Source organism: Sardina pilchardus, chromosome 6, assembly GCF_963854185.1.
Source record: "Sardina pilchardus chromosome 6, fSarPil1.1, whole genome shotgun sequence".
Classification (NCBI taxonomy): Eukaryota; Metazoa; Chordata; class Actinopteri; order Clupeiformes; family Clupeidae; genus Sardina; species Sardina pilchardus.
Genome location: NC_084999.1, coordinates 35,968,333 through 35,982,013, shown reverse-complemented (window position 1 = coordinate 35,982,013; position 13,681 = coordinate 35,968,333). Strand labels below are relative to the sequence as shown.

General features: G+C 40.7%; 1 protein-coding gene across 5 annotated transcripts in view; it reads right to left on the bottom strand.

Annotated features, from left to right (window-relative positions):
• The window catches only part of crppa (CDP-L-ribitol pyrophosphorylase A), a 95,391-nt gene that overhangs the window by 60,818 nt on the left and 20,892 nt on the right, over window positions 1-13,681 (bottom strand). For all 5 annotated transcript variants that reach the window (XM_062537872.1, XM_062537873.1, XM_062537876.1 and 2 more), the window contains exon 4: window positions 750-854. In XM_062537872.1, coding sequence (XP_062393856.1) covers window positions 750-854 — 105 coding nt within the window. The remainder of the gene's footprint in view (window positions 1-749; window positions 855-13,681) is intronic.

Sequence of the window (13,681 nt, the reverse complement as noted above, 5' to 3'; positions counted from 1 at the left end):
ATGTTCTTTGACTTAGCAGTTGCATAGCAACCACAAGCGTTCTGAGCTAGGCCTACTTCGCATAGCGGAGGAACTGGGCTAAATAAAACGATGGCAAATAATAATTATCCTTCCTAAAAATGCACTCAGGTATCTTTTTTTTGTTGGCAATGGACCTGTTGTATAAAAGCATTATCGCACTCGTGGTCGTGGTGTTGTTGGCCAAAATCGCCACGGCTGTAGTTACCTAAGGCGAACCACAGCCGTGGCGATATTGGCCAACAACACCACTCCCACTCGTGCGATAATGCTTAAACAACCGCAATATGTAATAACTTATTACATAATGCAGCAAAATGTATTACATATTGCGTTCAAGAAGTGTATTACATAATGCGGCAGATTATTACAGAATGCAGCAATTATTACATAATGGCGTGCACATTAATTACATTATTACATAATGCGGTGTTATTACATAATGCGGTGCTACATACCCACCAAGTTTTTTGTAACCCGGTCTGTCAGTGTTCCGGGAATCATTGACTCAAAATTACTGGGGGAAAACGTTTTCGCTAGCAGGTCAGCGATTATTTGTATTGGGATATGTAGAACAAAATACTGAACCTGAGTAACAAACTGTTTTGGTCATTTGAAGTGATAGGTCTTGGTTATGCTATAAGCGCAATGATTTGTTGTTTATTTAATATGACTTGAGATAAAAGTTTACTGAGATATGCTGTGACAACTTTCTCCAATTATAATCTTACCTTCCACAATGATGATGGACCCTCAATTAGTACAGCACTGGTGCCACAGTGCTGCCGAGCCAATTCCAAACATTCTGTGCCAAACTCAAATTCAGCCTCACTGCACTGTTGGGTGAAAAGAAAAATCAGCACAGATTCTCATTACATCACATTATGAAAACAAACGACAAACTCTGAAATAAACTCAGAAATGAGATGTTATCATCATTTAGACAACAGTGGCATACAAAAAATGCCGATTGTACAGCAGCTGGTTATTAGGTTAACTTTATAACGTTATTACCGGCCATCCGGCATCTTCTGCCCCTCGGCTGCGCGCGCACATCTGGTTTTGTTAGCAAACGGGAAATCTGTGTATACTGTTCAATCACCCCTCACTCACTCAACATTTCTCCTGCTAGTGAGGTGATTAACACTAGAAGCGCCAAGCGCCGGTCATTTGACCGCTGACGCGTATTACTAGAAGCGCCGTGTAGGTTTGACCTAGATATACCTAGAACTGCCGGCCTGCGGTCTTTTGACCGCAGTGATTACAAAAAAAACTAAATCTTTTCACTCGATTAAATTCCAGGACCCTACGTTCACGACTTTTCCTAAATACACGTTTTATCACCCAGAATTTTTACATGATCAAAAGCGCACCGCACAAGCTAGTTTAGAGCTATTTTGCGCTCACTTATGTGACAACACTTATGTTCTCTCACTTTCGGCCATGTTTGTCCAGGCTGCTATTCTCTTTTCTCACAGCAGATGTCGCAAGGGTTTCCTGTCAGTCGGGCATGAGAACAATATTTTACCATAAAACATATAGTTTATATATGTGCAATATGTATTATATATATGTGATTTATTTTAATAACTATTTTTTATCTACATGGCGTAGTCTATGGAGGCGATTTACAGTGGTAAAATGCAAGTTTTGAAAACGTTGCGACGTTGTTCTATTAGGCAGGCCTACGTGTGTAGGCTACGTGTGTTTGTCGTAGTCTATTTATGTACATAGGACGCGTATGCCTACGTACATTCATAGTTGGATATCTTATCTTCTATTTGTAGGCTATCTTTTAAAGCTCAGACTAATGTATAAGCATTGTCTTACATATTTGCTGGACTAACTGAGTTGCGTCGCTTCAAATACCTATTTCCAATCGGGGAGAGGATAAAACAAGTGGCGCAACGGTAACTCGCTCGACTGAGACGCAGGAGAACCAGGTTCACAACTCGGCACGAGCGAAATGATGTAGCTTCTATTGACTGAATTCACTGACCGATTTTCAAAGTCGACGAACAATTATTTTTTGTTATGATATGAACCAAATCTGGAATAGACGGATTTACAGCATTGAACGCGATAGGCTATTAGGCTACTGCGACTTCCACCGTTTCCTTTCCAGAGATTGTTGCGCTGTTCACAACGCATGCAGTCTACATTGAAGTGAAACGCGCAGAACGTTGTCCAAAACAATACAATAACATTGTGTGTTGAGATCTAGTACAATATAGACATCTGTAGACATGAGGTGGCAACTAAAGCCATTATCAGTCAAAACTTTGGCGGCTGCAGCAGCATTTAGGTTTTGGCTGAGCCAGCTAGTCAGCCAACAACTTAATCAGCCAGCCGTTATTCTCAAAGCAAATGGCTTCGGGGTCTGTACATAACACACTATCCATTGCAAACATAGCCTATTTGAAACCGATCATTCCCCCTCCCCCATACACTCGTCTAGGCTACTTAGGCTACAGACATCACCGCGGCATTGAGGACAATTAACTGCCTCCCCACCCCCACCCCTCTCTCTGTCCCCTGCATAGCCTGTAGGCTGGCTTTTTAGGCAACTCGTGGAAGAATGCGCAATCATGTTTCATCGCATATGCGAGTTTCAGAATGTTTGAATTCGCCAGCGTGCGTGTAGTTGTGTGAATAGAAAAGCATATAATAGAATATAGCCTACTTTATTGATGCCTTACTCAAAAGAACTTCAGCCATAATAAGTCGGAGATCGAACCAGCAACCCTTGGGTTATGAGGCCGTAGCTCTATCCAGTGAGCTACCACTCTGCATGACTGCAGTGTTAAAATGTGTGTCTCAATGCTAAATCTCGAATTCACATAGAAGTTAGCTTAAATTGTAGAAACAATAGGTCTATAGCTTGTTTTTTCAGCAGACATCGCAAACATAGCCTACACATTCGCAAAACGGAGAATATCTTTCATCATTTTTAATTAGGCTACTTCTCGCGCCTATGTCTGCTCAGCATAGCTCTCTCTATCTCCCCCCCTCCGAGGTAGCTGGACCCTTGCTACTTGCTAGATGCTTCTCCCTAAATGAATGAAAATTGGTGTTGGGTCGACATTTTTTATCCTTCCCCTCCCGTCGGGTCAGGCTCCTATCACAGAATGCATGCCTCCGTTTTAAAATAGCCTATAAATAACATTTCGAAGTAGGCCTACCTAGCATACAAAATGTAAAAACGAAATATAAAAAATGAAATACTATGAAAAAGTTGAAAGTCAAGTTTGCTTAAGGTTTGTTCAAGAACTCTTCCAGAGTTTTTACCTCAAACAACACAAATCAACACAAATAAATGAACAGATTACTCAAACGTGCTGTATGTCATAATGAAACAACCACAGACTATCAACAACACGGTCTGACACGAATGACGCATGGCTTAGTGCAAACTGAATTTATGACCAAACGATTTGATTCGTGCACGAAGCGCCATCTAGCTATCATTATGTGTAAGTAACAGCCTCCCATTATAAGGACTCAGCGGTCTTTTGACCGCCTCGCCGCGCAATAAGTAGTTCACACCAGCACGACGCTTCTAGTAGGTCGTCAAAGCGGTCAAATGACCGGGGCGCGGCGCTTCTAGGTATAAGTGGGTCAGAACGGCACGGCGCTTCTAGTGTTAAACCACACCACTCTAAAATAACAGCTAACTGCTTGTAGTTAGTTGCTATGATAAACGGTTCATGAGAAAATTAATTTTTAATGTATATGTACATCAATCACAATTACAAATATAGCTGCAAGCAGCAATGTGGGGGCCAAGCAGGCAGGTCAGAAGGCCAGAGTTGCCATGGTAACTCAATGCTGTTACGTCAGGCATATACATATACAGTATATTGTCAAAAGTATTGGGTCACTTGCCTTGACCCCCCTAATGACTTAAGTGACATCCCATTCTTAATCCATAGGGCTTCATATGACGTTGGTCCACCTTTTGCAGCTATAACAGCTTCGACTTTTCTGGGAAGGCTTTCCATAAGGTTTAACCCTTTGGCGACGGTCCATTGAAATATCGTTCACTGAGGAACGATGACGTTGAGTCTAATAACTCCATGAATAACTCTGCCATACCTCAACTGATTTTATTAATGAAAACTTCCTCATAAACGTCACATCATAAGCTTTACAGTGATATGATTGGTTAAGGGATTTGTGGCGCGAAACTGTTTCACTACTTGAAGAGAAAACAAGAAGTTGAAATGTCACTGCAGTCACTCACTCTGCCTGCTGCATCGGAAGGAGCAACGCTAGCTGTCACCATACATCAGACATCATAACGTCGTTTGAAGGACAAACTGGTGGATGAACTGAGGTAAAACAGTCTTTTTATGTGTTGTTATTAATACCTATCCACGTTATTTCAAAATCGTTTTTATTTAGCTATTTTTACCAGTAATTGCACTGTGAGTGTGTGACCGTAACATATGCGTCTGTGTTTACTTCAGCTCGCAATATTTGCGGGTGTTTTAGCAAACTGTTATCTTTAGTAAACTGTTGCTATTTTCAATGATTTTTGGGGGGTAACTATATGTAAAACATGATGAGCCGACTACTAGGACTGTCACCTTAGATATGTATTCAATTTGAACGAAATAGCCTGTCATGTAATGCTACAGCAACTCATAACGTTAGCTGTAGCAAGTTAGGTATCTTCTCGCTCCAGAAATATTTTGCCCACAACGCGTCCTCCTGTCCTGACCAGTGTCTCTCAAATTTTCTATCTATATCATCTCATGTGAAGGACACCTGATTGGTAGGCTATTTTATTCCCAAATAAACCAGTTATTTCGTCGTTTTTATTTAGCCATTTTACTAGTAATTGCACCGTGTGTATATGACCATTCTGCGTCTGTGTTCACATCAGCTGGTTGCTGGTGTTTTAGCAAACTGTTGTCTTGAACGAAATAGCTTGTCAGGTAATACTACAGCAATCATTACTGTTAACACGCTAGCTGTACATTTCCAGCTCCAGAAATATTTTTGGTTCGACATGCCTGCGACGCGCCCTCCTGTCCTGATTAGTTTCGCTCAAATGCTCTATCTATATCACCTTATGTGAAGGACATCTATTGGTAGGCTATTTTATTCTCAAATAAACCAGTTATTTCGTCGAAATGTGTACCACATTTTACAGTTATATGCAGCCAAGTTGGTTAGTTTGCTAGATATGATCTGTCAAACATGAAAGGTGCTAACGTATCCAAACGTGACGATTGTGCCAGGGGTCTAACGCAAGGTTTTCGTTTATTGTCGGCTACATTTGCATATGAGTGCATAACTGAAGATGTGTAGTAAATGTGTCATAACTATTGCTTAGGTCGTAGACTATAATTTTCTTGATCAAGGTTATGGCGATACTTGCCAACTAACGTTAACATGTTCGTTGTGAACTCAAGTGGGTATTTTCTCTACTCCACCTCGAGACGCAATCTTTCGTCTTTACGCTGCCACGAAATAACACGGTGTGTGTGTGTGCATACATGCGCTCACTAGATGGTTTCTGTCTTATTTTCTTGCTCAAGTTGTCTTATATCAGTATTGGTTTGCAAGCTGGTCTGTAATGTTTAGTCAAGGATTTAATACTAACTTGCTTCAAGTGAGTTCACAGGTTAATGTTATTTCTCCAAATCATCAGTCAGCCTTCCAGTGACTGATGAAAAAGGACATAGTTAGAGGTGATTCAGATTATATTGTAACAACCAAGTAAGTTATTTACAGGCTTATCTTTTTTCTCCTCATTATTTTAGATGGATTGGACACTGGAGAGGAGGAGTACGTGGATAGCCAGCTACTGAGTGAAGAGGATGTGGAAGAAGAGGAGGAGAGTGATCTCCCATCATCCTCAGCTGGGTAACTATGTTTGTGTGTGTGTTATTTCTCCAAGTCATCAGTCAGCCTTCCAGTGACTGTGTCTTTAGTGAAAAAGGACATAGTTAGAGGTGATTCAGATTGTATTGTAACAACCTAGTAAGTTATTTAAAGGCCTATCTTTTTTCTCCTCATTATCTTAGATGGAGGGGGAGAAGAGCCAGTATGCACGGTTAATGGAGTCTCTCAGGGAAAGGAGACAACTGACCGCTGAGGAGCTCCAGGTCATCGGCAAGCATCAACTACAGGATCATGCAGGGATGGACATGGAGGAGTACCTGGATAGCCAGCTACTGAGTGAAGAGGATGTGGAAGAAGAGGAGGAGGAGGGGAGTGATCTCCCATCATCCTCAGCTGAGTGACAATGTTTTTGTTTGTGTGTGCGCACGCCCGTGCGCAACTGCGCATGTGCACAATTATTATTGCTACAAGAGCATTACTTGTTATAATAATGACAGGAATAGTGGTAATAGTTTCATTACATTTATATTTACATTTCTACTAATTAACATTCTTACGAATGGTTTGGGTTTTCTTAGCCATTCCCTGACAGGCCCATGTCAGGTAGAAAGCGTAGACGCTTGCTACAGTGTTGTCTTCTTACTCGTGTAGTTCTAGTACTGCTTGTTTGTAAATGTTTAAGTGTTATACCTGGGTTCCTAAAGATTTAATATAATTCATCAATTTTAAAATAAAATGAAAAATATTTTTCCCATTAGAAAACTTGTGTCAGTGTCTTTTATCTATTCTTGTTTTCGTAACAGAATGATACATAGAGAGAAGCATTCTTCATCAGCTAGTCTTTACTTCACCTTTAGTCTTTCCTCACTCACAAAGGTTATTGGCTCTTAAGGCAAGGTAAAACATGCCACATTTAGCTATACAACTGAGATGGTTAAATACACTTATTTTATTACATGATCAACATATCTGTGTAAATTTTAAATCAGGGAATGAAAGCATTCTACTTTTTAAAAATTCTACTCGCCACTTCAACTTGCAGTTATGAGTAAATTGATCATAACTTTTGAACCAAAGGTAATACATTGATTCTGTTTCTTTCACTGAAGAGAGCACACCATTGTCTATAACTCACACACTATATCTGCGATAGCTATTAGGTAAAACATAAGATTTATCTTGAAAAATGTATGTTTTCTTGTTTTTTAAGGTTGAATTTTGAAGGTCTTGTTTAAAAACAATGTATGTTACACTTAAACTTATTAACCATGATGTATACCATTTTAAAGGGCTAGTTCTTCTGATCACAATGATGGGTATACTATGTCTCTAGCATCTAGCATATCCACACTAGGGATGGTGAAAACTACACATTTTCTTGACCGACCACCGAGCCTCATTAGCCGGTTGAAACCGGTTAACCGATTTGTTTAAAATATTCTACACTATTTGAAATAACAGCCACGCAATGTCGCATCTCTCTGTCCCCCGCTCACACACACAGCCCCGGCGGCGGCGCCACACTTTCACTCACGTCACTTTTTTGAAATCCCCTACAGCGCGAAACATGAGTCCCGCAAACCAAGGAGCTTGTAAGTAAGTGGAGGACAAATGGCTCCTTCGTTTCTAAATGGTTTGGGTACAAGGTGATCGCGTTGCAAATAAAGGCGTTTGTCTAGCGTTAGAAGCTCATTTGAAACTGAAATTGCCGCGGCTCACTAATGAAAATGACAGCTCCGAAGAGACGCCGCTATAGTTTGAGGAAGTACTAACAATAATAAAGAAAGATGATCATCATTACCTTATCTGTTACCATTGATGACCCTTCCTAAAATGTAGATGTAATGTGTTTCCAAATCTAAGCCCATCTTATGCGGAAAGTTGCTGCAACACGATAAAACCAATGGATAAAACGGGCACCTCCAGATTGCAAAAGACGCACCGGCCAAGGCATGCGTGCGAATGTTTTTATTGGTCTATACAAGCAGGCGAGTTATTACAAATTGAGTGTGAGGGATAATTTGTTAACTTCACGCAAAAAAAGACCTTGGAATGAGATGGCTAGCTGTAGTAGAGTTTAGTCCACTGTCTATAATAATAGCCTAATTTAGAGATCTTTTTTTTTTTTTTTTTTTTAACCGACTAGCGACAACTTTGGTCGGCTAACGTGGATACGGTCAACCATCGGTCAAACAGTAACCGGTTAACATCCCTAATCCACACAACAAGCCTTTTTGTGTCACGGGGGCATCAAGTATGAAAAACGGAATGTTTAGTGCCATCTGCAAAGGTCCAATAAATTCATCATAACATTTGAACAAAAGGTGACAGATTGGTTCTGTTTTTCTCAGTGAATAGAGGACAAAATTGTGAATCTCTAACAGACTCTAGGTTTTTCTCTATCTACAACAGAAATTGGGGGGAAAATTAGATTAATCTTGACTAATTGATATTTTCGTGTTTTTTGGGGTTGAATTTTGAAGATATATTTTACAAATATGTATGTTCTCTTCAAAGATATTAGCTATATTTTATACTATTTGAAAGCCCCGTTTCTCCTGATTACAGTGGTGGGTATATTGTATCTCTGCCATGTAGCATAATCACACAATACACCTTTTTGTGCCATGAGGCCATTGAGTATGAGAAAATGGAATGTTTGGTGCAGGCAGCAAAGGGTTAAGTGTGTTTAAGTGTGAGTGTGTTTATGGGAATTTTTGCCCATTCTTCTAGAAGCTAATTTGTGAGGTCACACACTGATGTTGGGCAAGGAGACTGGCTCTCAGTTTCCACTCTAATTCATCCCAAAGGTGTTCTATCGTGTTGAGGTCAGCACTCAACTCATGCTAAGTTCATTAGGATCCAAACAGTGATGAAGTTAGAAGCGACCACCTCCATGTTTTCCCTATTAAAATACAGTTACACGAGTAGTCACACAACCAAGCATGGTGAGACAAAATAAAACGTGGTGCATTTCTAAGCAGGTATGAGGGATAACTATATTGTGTGGCGCAGTAATATATTCACTCACTTTGGAGTGAGGATATTACTGCGCCGAGTCTAAGTGCTCCCAATTGTTATTCCGCCACACATTATACCTCTTACCTGGGAAAACATGGAGGTGTTTAGTCGCTTCTAACTTCATCACTTTTTGGATCCTAATGAATGAACTGGGCTAGCTAAGTTGCGCCGTGCGCCAGAGCCAGTGAGTGCACGTATTGAAAGGTGAGAGGTATGTATCAACTCGTCTTAGTAAAGGGAAGAACATAGTTTAATGTGAAAAAACGGTGACGTGTTCCTTTAACCCTTGGGGGTCGGCCATCCCACCGGTGGGATTTTTTGGTCTGTTCCAAACACATGTCTGACACTGCAAGTTTTTATCCTAGAAACATGCACCACGAGAAAGCTTAGATCTTCTAGTTTTCAAATATATATTTGTTATTATTATTACTATTGATGGCGATTTGTAAGGAGAATAAAAAGAAATCCAAGCATTTTCAGCAGTTCAGGCAGAATTTCTGTGGATGGAGACACGCCTATCACCATTCAGATGCAAAGCTCACAGGCAATTTAAGGTGTCTTTTGAATGGTAAGAACACGCCCGATTTCACTGGCCACATTGCTCTTTTGTACTTACTGAGAAAGCAGACTAGCTTTATATTATAGCGCCTGCTAAATACAGTGGGTACGGGTTGAGAATGCACCTTCTCCCGCGGGACTCCCGAAGAGATCCCGCAGGCCGTGAAGCCGATTTTTTTCGAGGCTAAGGCAATGTACCCAAACAACCACCAGGTGGCAGAAAGTTTCATCCCGCATTTCAAAATGATGAAGACCGCATATCCGTCAATAGTCGACTCCTTAATCTCATTTAATCATTACAATGAAGGTGATGACTGGCGAAATTATTCAAACGACGTTTCAATGAACCATTGTTGAAATGAATGAAAATGGTTATAGAAAATCGCCTACAGCCTAACGCCGACACAGCTGATTCTTTGATTGATTCTAAGCTGTTTTGATGTAGGGGATGGGTAAACTGGCGCGCTACAAACATGTTACCTATCAAATGTAATATTAGTAGGACTAGCCTACTTAAACACTTTAGTCATAGGCAACGTTGCCATGTTAATTTGGGCTAGAAGTGCTTGCTTGTGGTGGCGCTCCTGTCCGCTGCTTCTCCCGAATTGTGTGGAAAATTTGTCAGCAATCAGCTTAAATGTCATATCATATTTATTTCTCTTTGTCGCCATGGTATTGGGGGAAACGCGGAGAAACGAGACGGTCAGTCCTCGTATTTTTTCTTCGCGTTTCGTTATAAGAATAAATAGGTAATAGTTAGTCTTCTTCCATATTGAACAGATAGGCTACGGGACGCTCTTTGTTCCGTATTTTAAGGAACTACTCAATGCACACACACTACAATGAAAAACACACAAAGAAATCGCTAAACGCCTACAACCAAATGACACTTTAATGCAGCGTATCTCAAACTATGGGCCGCGAAACGTGGAGACTGCTGCTGGTCCGCGAGACATGGAGTGAAATTCCCCTTGGGGATCAATAAAGTATCTATCTATCTATCTATCTAGGTCCAGTGATCTGATAATTTGCTGCGCAATTGACCAAGCAACCGCGGACCGACAGAAAAAGAAAGCAAACGTTGCTGCTATCGGGAGGAAATGCTTGCTAATTTTATGTGTTTAAACATAGAGCCATACAATTAGGTGTGTCTGTTATTATGATAATTTTCGAGCATAACTGCTTGTCCATAGCTCAGTGACAGGTGTTAATAGCCTTGCCATAAGCACTGCTGTGGAATGCAGGTGCTTCTTTTATTATGCGGTTAGAGCATAAGCGCTTACTCATATAGACCAGGGGTCTTCAACCTTTTTCAGCCCAAGGACCCCTTGGCTGTGAGAGAGACTGAGCACGGACCCCCACACCTGGCACACCTCAAATCATGCCTATCATTTGAACCGTCAGTCATTAGTGCCTACATGCATGCACGTACGCGCACGCACACACACGAACGCACACATTCTAAACATAAGTTATTATTAACAGGGGGGTAACTGCTTTATACAACTAGTTTCTGATAATTCTTTACATAGTGTTGCATAAACTCGCCCTGTAATAGAATGAATGTCACAAGGGTCAACTAAGGTGGATATGTAAGGGATAATCAACGACGCACCGTGCGTTTCTAGGAAAATAATGCACGTTTTAAGTGTTAATAAGGTCCCGACGCCGCAGGCATTATTGCAGTGCATTATTTTCCTATAAACGCACGGCGCGGAGTTGATTATCCCGTTTATACCACTGCTACTATCATTTTCGTTTATATTGCCGCTGTCTTAGATACAACGTTGCTGTGTTTACCGTTACATTCACATTGGCGAATTAATATTCAAGTGTGAGAAGCTCCGCTTTAACCCTCTCTGGTTGTATAAATTCAGCTAAATTCAGGCAAAGCTTCATTTGCTCAACCTGATACAGACAGAGAGCCTCTGCATCTTGTGTAAATATAACTTGTCTTACACAAGGAAACACAAACACACAAGATTATCGTTATCGTTTCATTTTGATGGTATGACATCGCGGAGAACGTTGGATTAATGAATTCACGCAGAGCGCCTTGACCCCCGGTTGAAGACCCATGATATAACTCAGGGACAGGTGCAAAACCACCAACTGGGATGGATCGAAGGGCAAGCAAGCACTGCCACACAACGTGAAGGCCTTTGTGTTGTCAACGCTAAACAGAAAGTTTCCTACGATGGGGAGAAGTGGCCGCAAGGACTGCATCGATAAGATCAACGAATGCCTTCGCAAGCCCCGAAACCCCGGTGATACATTTTCTTTCCTTTAATTCAATAAAAAAATGTTTATCTGAAGAACTTTTCCGAGGTTGTCTTGTCTACCAAATCCTAAACTTAAATAGCGTAAACATTTTATCTTATGAAAAAACTCTTCACAGTTAGGCAGCCCTTCCTCCATATCGTAGTAGGCCTATAGGCAATTTATTAGAGGGGTCAAAAAAACTCATAAAGTAGGCTAGCCTGCTACTTTTTCCAGACTAAACGTGTCACTTTAGTGATTGGCTCTTTCAAATGCAAATGAGGTGGATGGGCTTTTGAATGGGCCTGCTGCAGGTGAGAGGACAAATCCTAAGAATTTGTTGTTTTTACAAAGTGCCATTATCATTGGCATATTCTCTTAAAACAATACATAAGTTTAGAGCGAACGTTTCAACTATGTTTGCCATGGTAGACAAAAACACTCAAATAAAACAATAGCCTAAAAAATAACTGTAGTGCGTAATGGACACGGCTCTATATCCTAAATAATTTTCGAGGTTCGCCATTTGGTAAAAAGCCAGGTCTATATATATATATATATATAGAGAGAGAGAGAGAGAGAGAGAGAGATTCATGCATTTTACATTACCGTGACCCTATACCTTGGATGTTTTTTTTTCTCATTGGAATACAGCAGGACAGGATGCCTTTTATCTATCAAACGCAAAAGCTGAGATTGTTGGAAGGACTAGGCTACTCAACAAACTTGTTTTTCGTTTCTGGGAGATCTCGTTATCGTTTTGGATTGTCGGATTTTATACTTATTGTATATATAGGATGAACAAAGTCCATGGATTTGCTATATTAAATCCAGTAGCCTAATAATTAGGCTATGTGCCACGTCCTATTTCGCAAGTGGTGTAGTAGGCCTAGGCTACATTTAAAAATCGACAGCCGTATGTGAGATCCATTTCATGTAGAGCAATTGTCTTGTGCGATCATGCCCCCTCCCCCACACTCGTCTAACCAGTTCACTACATTATAGCCTACCTATATGTGGCACTGAGGACGACTGCCTCTCCCTCTTCTCTCTCGACAGACACCTGAGCCCGACACTATGTCAATGTAAAAATGTGCGTGAGTGTGCGCTGAACCACGAATTCACATAGGCTATTAACTTTTCTTTTCAGCAGACATCGCAAACATAAAAAAAAATCGCAAAACAGAAAATCTTTCATTTTTTAATAAAACGACGTCTTTTCTCTTGATGAGTTCCGGTGAGGTTCTTCGAGTGGGTTTCGAACCCCGATCGCTGGCGTACCTTGCACATGCTCCTACCAGTTGTGCCACAGCTCGATTGCTCACTCCGTTATGCTTTATTCGCTCCATGGACTTGAAACCCCGATCAAAAGTTCTGACATGTTAAACTGACGTTAGTTATTAATTCACCACATGAAAAAATGCTGTCATATAGCTTGACGCCCAGCAGCCTATGGTAGTCTATGCCTATCTCTGAATCAACATGAACATGCATACGATACATACGTTGCTAGAAACTTATATTGCGGAGCTAGGCCTCCTAGTCGATGGTTACAATGAATCACCCTCACTGCCCTATCGCATATCTGACCATCCATTGTTACAATGTTACAAAATGCGCAATCTTCTCCATGCATGTAGCCTACGGTTATAAGTAAAGTGACAAGCATAGGCATGTATTAAAGAGATTTCTGTTAAATACATTTTATTTTCAGTCATCAAAAGTGGTAGGGACAAAATCTGTGATAACAAGTGCTGGGTACATGTAGGCTACCCAGCGTCGCCGGTTAAAATGAACATGCCTCCGTTTTAAAATAGCCTATACACATTTCTAAGTATTCCTAGCATGTAAATGTAGCCAAAATGTCCATCTTGTCCATCTCTTTCGTCTTTGCCTTGACATTGACAATAATAGCCTATTCACGGAAATGCGGTCTTGTAACCGTAGCCTAATGAATTCATGAATTAATCTA